Here is a 12,929-nt window from a genome sequence, read left to right on the forward strand (position 1 = left end):
AATCTGTAATTCCTGCAAATGTTTTTCTGTGTCTGTAATGGCTTCTTAACTTTTATTGACAACAACAGAAACACAATTAAAAGTCATATTACAAGGCTTGTGCAAGATTATGAGAAAAGTATTACAAGCTCCATTTCCAGAAGTATGTTATGTAATACTTTTATTATCAAAAACATACAATCTTTAAAACAAGCAGGATGTACAAACATGAAATCACTAAATAGATACATATCGTAGACACTTAAAAAATATATAATTTTAAAGTAGAAAATAAAATTCCATCAAGGCCTCTTTTCCCTCACAAAGACAGTCTAGTTCCATAGGCCCCTTCCTCAGAGGTGTTGATGGGAGACGTTGGTGAGCCAGGTGTAGTTGACTGTCCCTGAATATAACCATAGAGCTCATTGTCCACCAACACGCTGTCTTTAGTGACTAGGCTTTTACCTTTTGTGACTGGTCTGTCAGGTAAAGGAGGGACGCTCTCATCACTACATTGTTCATTTTCAGCATCACGTAAAAGCAGATGAGAATATACTAGAGTATCATCTATGTACACATAAGTGTGAGGATCTTCCTCCTCCTCCTGTGTTTTGGGGATACCATGGAGGCCTGGAAGGAAAGCATGCGGATTGGGACTGTCGACGGACACAGGGGGAGCCTTATTCCTCTTCTTTTCCCTGTGCAATATTAAGATACTTTGTTAAGAATTAAATATTACAGGAAAATACTTGTTAGGATTTCAAACACAAAGCCCAGATCCTAATCAGAACCAAACCAGTGAAGAAACATTCTCTGGATACCTAATATCAATAATTATCAAAAAAAACACATTTGCCAAATGTTTGAAGAGAGTGTGACTTAATATATCACTTTCACTTAAATGGCTATAACTGTTGAATGGAATGAGATAATTTTTACCAAACTTGGTGCACATGTGTATGGGCTCATTTACATGTAATATCAAAAAAATTCCAGCATTTGGCCACTTGGTGGTGCTATAACCGAAAAGAACTTGAAAATGGCTATAACTACGCAACATTTGGCCAGACTGTCTTAGAAATTGGCATTCAATGTCTTTGTCCAAGGTACCATCATTATCTATGAGGACACTGACTTTAAAAATATGGCTACCATCAGCCAATCAACATTCAGAAGCTATTAGACAAGGTTAACAGAGGTCGATCAAAATAAAACTCAGTGGACCCGTTTTGACTCATGGACTCCAAAGACAGTGAAAAATTTGAAAGAAATTACCATCAGATAGGCGCTATCACATTTAACATGTGTGAAACGTGTATTCTGATTGTATATAATGAGATATTTCACACATACACATTCAAATCATTTGTTGGATCTCCTCTTTCTAAACAACTTTACCTCAAGAAGAAAAAAGATTTTTACAAACTAGTCCAAGGTTTTTTGCTCAACCTCAATAAAACCAGTTCAGTACAAATCTCTTTCAGACTCCCTAGATTAATAATTATAATAAATATTTTGAACTGTATTATTTGGATGGCTATAGCACATCCATCTATCCATCCATCCATCTTCTTCCGCTTATCCGGGGCCGGGTCGTTGGGGCAGCAGTCTAAGCAGTCTAAGCAGACACCGAGGCGTTCCCAGGCCAGCCGGGAGACATAATCGCTCCAGCGTGACCTAGGTCTTCCCCGGGGTCTCCTCCCGGTGGGACGCATGCGGAACACCTCCCCGGGAAGGCGTCCAGGAGGCATCCGAAACAGATGCCCGAGCCACCTCAGCTGGCCCCTCTCGATGTGGAGGAGCAGCGGCTCTACACTGAGCTCCTCCCGAGTGACCGAGCTTCTCACCCTATCTCTAAGGGATCGCCCAGCCACCCTGCGGAGAAAGCTCATTTCGGCCGCCTGTATCCGGGATCTTGTCCTTTCAGTCATGACCCACAGCTCATGACCATACGTAAGAGTAGGAACTTAGATAAATCGGTAAATCGATTTCACTGCGACAGACCGGTACATCGACCGCATTACTGCAGAAGCTGCACCGATCCATCTGTCCCCCAGATACTTGAACTCCTCCACTTGAGGCAGGAGGTGCTGATTCTCATCCCAGCCGCTTCACACTCGGCTGCAAACCGTCCCAGTGCACGCCGAAGGTCCTGGTCTGATGAGGCCAACATGACAACATCATCCGCAAAAAGCAGAGATGACATCGTGTTGTCCCCAAAACGGACACCCTCCGGCCCCTGGCTGCGACTAGAAATTCTGTCCATAAAAATTATGAACAGAACCGGTGACAAAGGAAAGCCCTACCGGAGTCCAACATGCACCGGGAACAAGTCTGACTTACTGCCGGCAATGCGAACCAAGCTCCTACTCCGGTCGTACAGGGACCGGAAAGCCCTTAACAGAGGGACATACGATATATGATTCTAAACAAGCATTTCAACTTTTAAGGAGATCAGGCAACAAATTGGTGCTATAAATGACCTGAAAATTGTATTTTTTCATCTCTGATTTAGGTGGTACAGGCTTGTTTAATAACACTTAATATACGTTTTATATATTATATAAAATGTTTAATGTCTTCGAATTAAATTTTATATATTTTTTTAATTATGCTTGAACCACTGTGAATGCTGCTTTCAGCTATATTTAAAATATATTTTTGGAAAACTCTCACCTGAGAATAATCCAAATCACCAAGGCTGTTATGATCATTAACACAATGCCCACGATACTCAGGATGATGACCACATGAAGGGGGTCTGAAAACATAATACATTTCAATTAATCTTTTCAAGTTTTCCCCCTATTTATATATTATATGGATATTCTAGTGGGAACATAGTGGACAGAAGAAAGTAAGGCTTTCTCACTTGTGTTGTTCTGCAGGGTGATGTCCATCATTGCCCTGAAAGGTACTGTTGAGGAATTGCAGTTTTTCATGTTAAGGTAAAAACTTCCTTGGACCAGGATTTCATTAATATTCTCATCCTTATTAGTACTGTACACCACCGTTTTCGAGGGAATGGTCCACACTGCAATGTTTGTGTGCTCCCCCTTACAATTGGGCTGGCTGACATTCCTGAACTTCAGTTTGCTCTCAAGCTGTGGCTCAATGTTAACGATCCAGGACACCGTGCTGGAGGGATTCATCCCGGACGGCCAGACTGGGGTTGCCAACACGGTAGGGTTATAATTTTCCGGTGCAACAGTGAATATATAGTGCTCTGTATGAGAACAACAGGACAGCAAAACTCAATAGCTATTTTGATTTTTGATATCAAGTTACTCGCAATGAATTTATTTGAGCAGGTACACTATTATATACACTAATTTGTGGCTCAAGAAATATTTCCCATTATTATCAATGCTGAAAACAGTTGTACTGCTTAATATTTTTTTTTTTTTTTTTTTTTAACGAAACCTTTGAACGGTAGTGTGTCAATTTAAAACTAAAAATCTTGATTCACAGACAGTTTCTACACCATTTTTGTTCTACTGAATCATGCACTTGCTATAGATTTTCCTCAAGAGAAAAAGCAGCTTCCATTTGTGGTTATGTATAATGAATGTATAATGAAACCATTTACCTGATATGTCCTGTGTAAATGAATAAGTTAAAAGGGTGTTAGCTGCCAAATTCTGGCCACCGAAACTTGTAACGGAGGCAGTTACCGCAATACTGGATTCACGGATCTGGATTTTCTTAATGCTTCCCTTTGGACAAAACTGCCCAACAGTGATGCCAGTGTTAACATGGGACACATTTAGGAGGATGCCATTGCATTTGTCCTCCGGCAGACATTGACGCAGACCGCCTCTAGGGAACTGTAGCTCCACTGCACTGTTCGGTGGGCCGTGAAGGTCCCATGTGATCGTCTTCAGGACTCCTGGGATACACTGCAGCTCGTAATTGAAGGTTATAGGGAATCGAGTGGATGTACAGTGTCTCCATTCTTTACATTCTGTTGATAAAGAAACAAAGTCAATGATTAATAGAGTAACGTTTAATTATTATGGACCCATTCACACCAAGAATGATAACTTTAATGATTTTCTTCTTCTTGTGCCACTTCCTATTTAAAGGAAAGTTGTGAAATTTGGCACACACTGATTGGGCAGGGTCTAAAAAGTACCGAGACCATTTTTAAGTTCTGCCTGTTTCAAACTCTATAGCACCACCATCTGCTCAAGATTCACGTTTATGTTTATCATTATTATTCTTAGGCCTTTGGGTCTTGGAACATATTTATATTTTCCTCTGGTTCTTTTGGTATTGCACATTAAAATGAACCCATTAGTTTGTGTCCTTCCTGTTATTTTTGGTTGCCATCTTGGATTTCTACCAAAAACACCACCACCAAATTTGGCTTAGATAATCGCCACAATAAGCCACAAAAAAACTAACCAAACAGACTGAAATAAAAGTTTGTAGGTGTTTTCTCTATCATGTTCTGAAGGTACCTGAGAAGTTTAGGGAATACCTACAAACAATATTTAGTACCAAAGTCATGTACCTGACCTGCTTAAATAATAGAAGTTATGGTAAATATAGATTTAACTGGTGACCTTTCTGTTCTAGTAGTGACTGGGAGCATCAAAACATTTAGGATATAGTCTTATTTAAGGCACAGAGGGGTGGTCATACCACACAGATGAGTACCTATGGTCTGGTTGACTGTCCACTCCAGTTCTTCCTTTTTACAGTCAAAGATATCAAGGTCGTAATGGTTCCCTGAAGCTATGGTGACCGTGTCCATTATGTCCGAATCCACTTTCAACACACAGGTGGACTTGGGATTCTTTTTCATCACACGTATTTGTAGCGTTTGATTCTCAGGCAGATGCCCTATACACTGCCCTGCAACAGTGACAAGAAGAAAAAAAATAGATAAACATTATATGAAATTGTGATCAAAAGATGAAATAATTTTATTATGAGAAGAGACAGTGATGTGTCGAGGAACAGTGAACTCATCCAGCCCTGACCAACCGGTCTGTGTGTTATCCCGATTGACTGTTATACATCCACTTAATAAACAGATAAATAATTATAGAGACATGAATTATTGTTCTCTTACGAGAGTATCTCTCGTACTGCATAATAGCTTTACGCTAGGGGAAAAACTCTTTTCCACGAGATATTGAAGCCAAAAATTATCCTTAATTTTTTATTAATGTAAAACGCTTTGCAGCAGCAAGCAGACATAGGCGAAACAGCTCGCGCGCCTATTGGTTGCTCTTGCGGCAAATGCAGCAGCCTATCGAGTGAGACTCTGCGTGACGTAATGACCAATGGGGGCAATTCGCGCCCATATCGTCACGTCCCGCCAGAAAGGGCGTGGTCTCACCCTATAAATATGCTCGTTAGGCTGATACAAGCTGATTTTTATCTCTTCAGCGACGCACACGCATCGCTGGATCCGGAGTGAGAAGCCGCGCCGTCGAAGCAAGCCTTTCAGCGGGACGAGCTCTGGAGTCGCTGGCCTCGCCGCCTTCAACTGCCGTACCTGCTGCGCTTTCCGGCATTCTATATCCTTTTATACTCTGTGTATCTTTACTCTGCTGAGAGTGTTTGCTCGCTTACTTGACGCGACTCACACTTCTCTTCACAAAAGAGCTGCGTCTTTTTAAAGATGCCATCCTGTGGCTCGTGCCGCGCCCCGCTCAGCGACGGAGACCGGCACGTCATCTGTGTTTCCTGCCTGGGTGAGGATCACGCGGCTCTCGCGCTCGCTGACGGCGGATGCCCTCATTGCGAGTTTTTGCCTATGGTGACTCTGAGGACTCGCCTGGCATCATTCTCCGAGCCTTCACCACAGCCCGCCGTGGTGCCGCGCCGCAAGAAGCGCCGCGCCCAGCGCGCTCCCGAGCTTTCTCCAGCCCGCCAAAGCTCGCCGGTTCGCCCGCCAGCTTCGCCGGCTTCGCTCGAGTCGCTCACTGACGGACAACGGCCGCCGCCTGCCGCCGCGTCCGTCCACGAGTTCGACGAACCCACCGAGGCGTGTTCTCTTCTGGCATCCGATAGCGAGGATTGGGCGAGCTCCGTGGACCTCCCCTCCGCTAGCGTTTCCCGCCAGACCACTGGTAAGAGAACCGGCATTGAGACTGAGCTGATGCGTCTGCTCTCTCAGGCCGTGGAAAGCATCGGCCTCGATTGGGAGGCGCCCGCGCAACCGCCGCGCAACAGGCGAGCTCTGTGGACTGCTTTCTGTCCGCGAGTCGTCAAGGAAACGGGCCAGCATCAAGACCGCGAGCCCTAAAACCGCGGCTAGCTTTCTTTACGTTACAAGAAATCTACCCCGCCCCCCATGGGCGTGCGTCACCGGCAAATGAGAAAAGAGTGTGTTTTAGTCCCCGCCGAGGCCGGACTAATCTCCATTTCTTAAACATTTCTCAGCTCCTAGTTTGAGCGGCTGAAAATGGCATTATTGCAGCAATGAGCCTGTTGTATAACACGCACACCTGCATACAAACGCCGACACACACAAAACTGTGATGACGCTCTCTTATCTGCTTGCGCTAGTGTAGTTCTCCCTGTGGCCCAGTGGCGGAACCCGAAGCTTTCACGCGAGAGACCCGTGTTCGATCCCGGCTCTCGCAGCAGATAAAAATTTAGTCTCGCCGCGGCCAGACTTCCACCGAAACTTTTCGCTCGTTCAGTTCCAGAAAATGCGACTGTTCCAGTGTATTTTGCAGTAAACAAGCTGGTACCACGGCCCGCTTGCCTGCACATAAAGGCCGTTTCCACGGCGACCCAGAAAAATCATGTAATCATTGTATTTCTGGTTTTCCGGCCACAGCCGATGGTGTTATAAGTGTAATAAAATGCTCACAGCCCAGTGTTCATTTCTACACACAAACACAGCCCGCCACGGTACAGGGCTCGCACAAATGAAATCGACGCATGTCAATTGTGCATTAAATGTAGTGAATGTGCCCACAACCCAGTGCCCACAAACACTACCACGGTTTCTGTAAAACGAAACCAACACAAGTCTTCCTAGCCTCCTAGGAAATCGACGGTGTTTCAGTCTCGCCGTGGCCAGACTTCCACTGAAATTTTCGCTCGTTCAGTTCCAGAAAATGTGACTGTTCCAGTGTATTTTGCAGTAAGCAAGCCAGTACCATGCCCGCTTGCCTGCACACAAATGCTGTTCCCACGGCGACCCAGATAAATCACATAAATGGCGTATTTTCTGGTATTCCGGCCACAGCCGATGGTGTTATGAGTGTATTGAAAATGCCTACAACCCAGGGCTCATTTCTACACATAGTAGAGGTCCTGGGTAAGATTTGTATGCACTTCATTTAGCGGAGAATATCTCAACTGTTATAGACTAATATGACCCCATTGAACAACGTGGGATGTGTGCCAAAATCTCCACCCGGGACGAAAGTCCTGAAATTGACCACAATAGGTGACACTATTATCACACTACAGGTGAATGGGACTTTTTTTTTTCTTTATAGATATTCTCATACATTTCTAACAGTTTAATCTTCATATTAAGAGAAATACTTTTTGTATTACACTTTGTCTAAAAAATAAAATAAAATATGTAAATTAGGCAATATCTCATTAAATATGCATACACATAAACCCTTGAAGCTACATATTTTCTGAGGTGATCACAGTGTTCACAATGACCATGATGATATGGTCATAGAAGAATGTAAGCATTCTGATTTGATATAAAGAAAATGGCTCAAAAACAGTCAACCTATTACACACAACTACCAACATACAGGAATTGCCAGTTATTTATTAACCTAAACTTTAAAACGTCTCGGTTACGGATGTAACCCTCGTTCCCTGAGTAGGGAACGGAGACGTTCCGTCGGATGACGTCGAATGGGGTTCGCTTAGAAGCCTCTCATCTTCGAAAGAAATAAAACGAGCCAATGGCAAGCAAATGCCATGGGTCTGCAGAATTTGCATGGCGCAACTCCGCCCCACCTCGTGGGTATAAAAGGAGAAAGCCGGCAATATGCAGATATGTTTCTTCTGCAAGACTGAACTCGGCTGTTCCAGCGGTACAGCGGAAGTGGCAGGCAGACGGAACGTCTCCGTTCCCTACTCAGGGAACGATGGTTAAATCCGTAACCGAGACGTTCCCTTTCGTTGTCACTCCGAGTTCCGTCGGATGACGACGAATAGGGTTACCAGTCTAATCACGCCACCTTCACAGCTGTCTTCCAGTGCCCTGCGTAAATCTGAGATCCCAGTCGTGAGACTAGCACGGACGAAGGACTCCAATTTAGCACAGGAATACCAAGGTACACTGGGGAGCAAATCCTATAGCTTAGAGGAATATGCAATTACTGCCAACCCAGAGGGGGGAGGGGACTTAGAGAATACACATATGACCCGGAGGGATGCATATGGAGAACACTGGGGTGTCCAGCCACAGGTGGAATATTTTAACCCCAGGGGTGGCAAGGTTGCTTGCCAAGGGAAAGACACATGCTCAGAGAGGCTTACAGTGGAAATACACATGTGGGGGTCGCTCAGAGGAGGGACCATGCACACGGTGGGCACCTAGCCGACGCGCAGGCAATAAACACTGGCGCCGACATCAGGAGTGCTGGAGGAACTCAGGGCTTTCGGAGAAGCTCACCTGAGGAGAATATCGCACGTATCCAGTCCGAAGAGTGGAATGGCGAGCAAGCGAAGACACCTGAGAGGGTCCGGTACTAGCTGGTTGAAGCGAGTACATGAGAGGACACTGGCTCCACTCGGAGATTGTAGAATCTGGCGAATGTGTTGGGTGTCGCCCAGCCTGAAGCTCTGTTAGCGAGGCGCCATGCGCTTGAGACCAAGAGGACGCCACACTCCGGGTGGAGTGGGCAGTCACACCAAGGGGGCACGGTCGACCTTGCTGCTGGTATGCCAAAGCAATGGCGTCCACTATCCAGAGAGACAGCCTTTGCTTGGAGAGAGCCTTTCCCTTCAGCTTCCCACCATAACAGACAAAGAGCTGGTCTGAGGTCCTGAAACACTGCGTTCTGTCTACATAGGCGCGTAGGGCACGTACTGGACAGAGCAGTGCCAAGGCTGGGTCTGCCTCCTCCAGGGGCAGCGCTTGCAGGTTCACCACCTGGTCCCGGAAGGGAGTGGTAGGAACCTTGGGCACATATCCAAGCCGGGGTCTCAGGATCACGTGAGAGTAGGCCGGCCCGAATTCCAGGCACGCTTCGTCAACGGAGAATGCGTGCAGGTCCCCTACCCTCTTGATGGAGGCCAATGCAACCAGGAGCGCTGTCTTCATAGACAGGAACTTAAGCTCCACTGATTGCAAAGGCTCAAAGGGAGCACTCTGCAGGGCAGTTAGAACCACTGCGAGGTCCCAAGAGGGAACGAGAGGAGGGCAAGGGGGATTCAGTCTCCTCGCTCCTCTCAGGATCCTAAAGATCAGGATGGACTTTGAGAGGACCGCTTGCACCTCAACTAATGCAAGAAAACATATACAAAGAGCCTATTATCAACAGCAGCTTTGGGTCCAAGCACCATTTACAGACGCCACCTCGATCTTAAATGCAGATGCTTATGGTTTTGTAAGAAAGGGCAGTTTATTAGTCCCAGAGATTGTAATCTCAAAACCTGAAGGTTTGCCAGATCCCTGCTCATGTGGCAAGTGTGCACACAAGGATGGGTGTCCCTGTCGGCTAGCTGGTATCCGATGTTGCAAGTACTGCAAATGCAAGGGAGGCAATAGGTTTAAAAATCCTATCACTGAATGAGCTCTCATCATCATCCCCATACCTGGACTCTGTTGTGAAAGTTTTACCTTGCAACACAGGGAATAAACCTGTTGTTTTGTATTTTTCACATTAAGTTAACGTTCCAATGATAATAGCAAGGTTGGATATAAAAATTCTGTATATTAATCAAATGCTTGTTTTCTTTCTTTCAAAAAAGTCCAGTGTTTGTATACAATTGTATTTATAATTTTCCATTCAATACAGCACAAAACAGGATATCCCCTGATGTGATCACCTCAGAAAATCTGTAGCTTCAAGAGTTTAGGCTATATGTACGCATATTTATAGATATTGCCTAATTTGCATATTTTATTTTATTTTTAAGACAAAGTGTAATACAAAAAGTATTTCTCTTAATATGAAGATTAAACTGGTAGAAATGTATGAGAATATCTATAAAAAAAAGTCCCATTCACCTGTAGTGTGATAATAGTGTCACCTATTGTGGTCATTTTTAGGACTTTCGTCCCGGGTGGAGATTTTGGCACACATCCCACGTTGTTCAATGGGGTCATATTGGTCTATAACAGTTGAGATATTCTCCGCTAAATGAAGTGCATACAAATCTTACCCAGGACCTAGACTAACACAAACACAGCCCGCAAAAATGCAGGGCTCGCACAAACAAAATCGCCTCATGTCGATTGTGCACTAAATGTAGTGAATGTGCCTACGTCTCAGTGCCCACAAACACTACACACCACATGTCCCACGGGTTCTGTGAAAACGAAACCAACACGCATTCAGTCAGCTCAGGCCGACGGTGTTTTTCAGTGCAGTAAATGTGCCCGCTGTCCTGCGCCCACATTCACTCACAGACATGTTAAGCCCCACGGGGCTCGCCCCGCTCTCTCTCCTTCAGCAAACTGCTATAAGGGTTTTGAGCGCGGCCAGGCTGCCCGCCGCGATCAGCGCGCCCCCCGCCTCACACACTGTAAACACAGTGTGTGAGGTTACAGCACGCCGGAGCTCTCTTGCCGTCACTATGTCTCGGCCAGAGCCCAGATCTCATTCTACCCCTAGCTATTCACGCGAAAGTGTGGGCACAGCTTCCTGGGGTATCAGAATGGGTGCTGAACACTATAAAAAGAGGCTATTCGCTACAGTTCGCTCGACGTCCCCGCCGTTATACGGCGCGCGTCGAGACGACGGTGGAAAACGAAGTATCTCATCTACTTCGAGCCGAGATAGCGAAACTACTGAGCAAAGGTGCTATAGAACCTTTATCTCAAGCTCAGAGCAAAGGGGGCCTACACAGCAGATATTTTCTGGTACCGAAAAAAGATGGAGGTCTCAGACCCATTTTAGATCTGCGACAGCTGAACAGAGCGCTTGTGAAGCGCCAGTTCAGAATGCTTACGACCAGGAAAATCCTCGCGCAAGTGCGCCACGGGGACTGGTTTATGTCAATAGATCTGAAAGACGCCTATTTCCAAATACAAATAGCGTCCCATCACAGGCGATTCTTGAGATTCGCTTTCGAGGGCCAGGCATATCAATACACAGTCCTGCCGTTCGGCCTGTCCCTAGCACCTCGTACATTCACGAAGTGCATGGACGCGGCGCTCGCACCCCTGAGACTTCAGGGCATGCGAGTCCTGAACTACTTGGACGATTGGCTGATTCTAGCTCGATCACGATCGGAGCTCATAGAACACAGGGCCGCATTACTCGAGCACCTCGAGGAGCTGGGCCTCACAGTCAATTGGGCGAAGAGCTCACTGTCTCCCAGTCAGAAAATTTCCTTTCTGGGAACAGTGTTAGACTCGCTATCCATGACGGCACGCCTGTCACCAGAGCGCGGACTAAATATTCAGCGCGTCGCGAAATCCTTCCGCCACGGCTCGATAGTTCCGCTCAAAAGGTTTCAGAAAATGCTGGGGCTGATGGCCTCAGCGGCCTCTGTACTCCAGTGGGGCTTGCTTCGCATGCGCCCACTGCAGATGTGGCTGAAAGCGCGGGTTCCACCCAGGGCATGGACAGCGGGTCTGTTTCGCCTCAGGGTCAACCTACAGTGTGTTTTAGCTCTGGAACCTTGGAAAATATCCGACTGGTATCAGTCAGGTGTGAGTCTGGGGACCGCTTCGAGTGTGAAGGTGGTGTCTACGGACGCCTCCACCTCGGGGTGGGGAGCGCTGCTCGAGGGCAGACCGCTAGCTGGCCTGTGGTCAGAACGGGAAAAGCTCCTTCACATAAACTGCTTGGAGATGATAGCAGTCGACAAAGCGCTACGGCGTTTTTGTCCCCAGGTAACAGGCCACCACGTCTTGGTCCGGTTGGACAACATGTCAGTGGTGGCATACATAAATCGCCAGGGCGGCGTCAGGTCACGAAACCTTCACAGGCTGACGGAACGCCTCCTGGTCTGGGCTCAGCACAGCCTGCTCTCACTGAGAGCAGCGCACGTGCCTGGTCACCTGAATGTGGGACCAGACAGACTGTCCAGGAACAATGTTCCAGCAGGGGAATGGTCGCTGCACCCGCAGACGGTCCAGCTGCTGTGGAAAACGTTCGGCAGAGCACAGGTGGACCTATTCGCGTCCCACGAAAACGCTCATTGCCCGGAGTTTTTCTCGAAAAGCAAGGACGCGCTGGCTCATGTTTGGCCCCGCTGCCCCCTTTATGCTTTTCCTCCTGTCTCGCTCCTGCCTCAGGTGTTGGAACGAATCAGGGAGAACGGATGCCCAGTGCTGCTCGTAGCTCCGCTCTGGACAAACCAGACGTGGTTCCCTGCCCTGATGCAGCTGACCAGCACTGCCCCATGGCCTGTACCATTGAGGAGAGACCTCCTCTCTCAGGCGGAGGGCTCGATTTGGCACCCTCGCCCGGAGTTGTGGTCCCTGCACGCATGGGCCATCAACGGGTACCCGCTAGCCTCCCAGAAGGAGTGTTAAACACGATCGCGCAGGCTAGAGCTCCGTCTACCAGGCGGCTCTACTCCTCGAAATGGTCTGTTTTCTCTGCATGGTGTCAAGCCCAGAGCTTTTCACCTGTGGAATGCGGGGTTTCGGAAGTGCTTTCCTTCCTTCAAGAGCTACTGGATAAGGGCAGGACCCCATCCACGCTCAAAGTATATGTGGCGGCCATAGCAACGTTTGCAAAACCGGTGTCTGGCCAGTCGCTGGGGAAAAACGACTTAGTCGTGTGTTTCCTTAGGGGAGCTCGGAGGCTGAACCCTCCCAGGCC

At 47.1% G+C, this 12,929-nt stretch overlaps 1 protein-coding gene across 1 annotated transcript in view; it reads right to left on the reverse strand.

Moving 5' to 3' along the window:
• Window positions 1–227: 227 nt before the first annotated feature.
• The window catches only part of cdcp1a (CUB domain containing protein 1a), a 55,179-nt gene continuing 42,477 nt past the window's right edge, over window positions 228–12,929 (reverse strand). Inside the window, 5 exon segments of the mRNA XM_056263124.1 lie at window positions 228–677; window positions 2,656–2,740; window positions 2,852–3,205; window positions 3,569–3,943; window positions 4,642–4,839. Of these exon segments, the coding sequence (XP_056119099.1) occupies window positions 299–677; window positions 2,656–2,740; window positions 2,852–3,205; window positions 3,569–3,943; window positions 4,642–4,839 (1,391 nt within the window). The 3' untranslated portion in view covers window positions 228–298.

Source organism: Rhinichthys klamathensis, unplaced genomic scaffold (assembly GCF_029890125.1).
Source record: "Rhinichthys klamathensis goyatoka isolate OS25496 unplaced genomic scaffold, OSU_Roscu_1.1 h1tg000198l_1, whole genome shotgun sequence".
NCBI classification, from domain to species: Eukaryota; Metazoa; Chordata; class Actinopteri; order Cypriniformes; family Leuciscidae; genus Rhinichthys; species Rhinichthys klamathensis.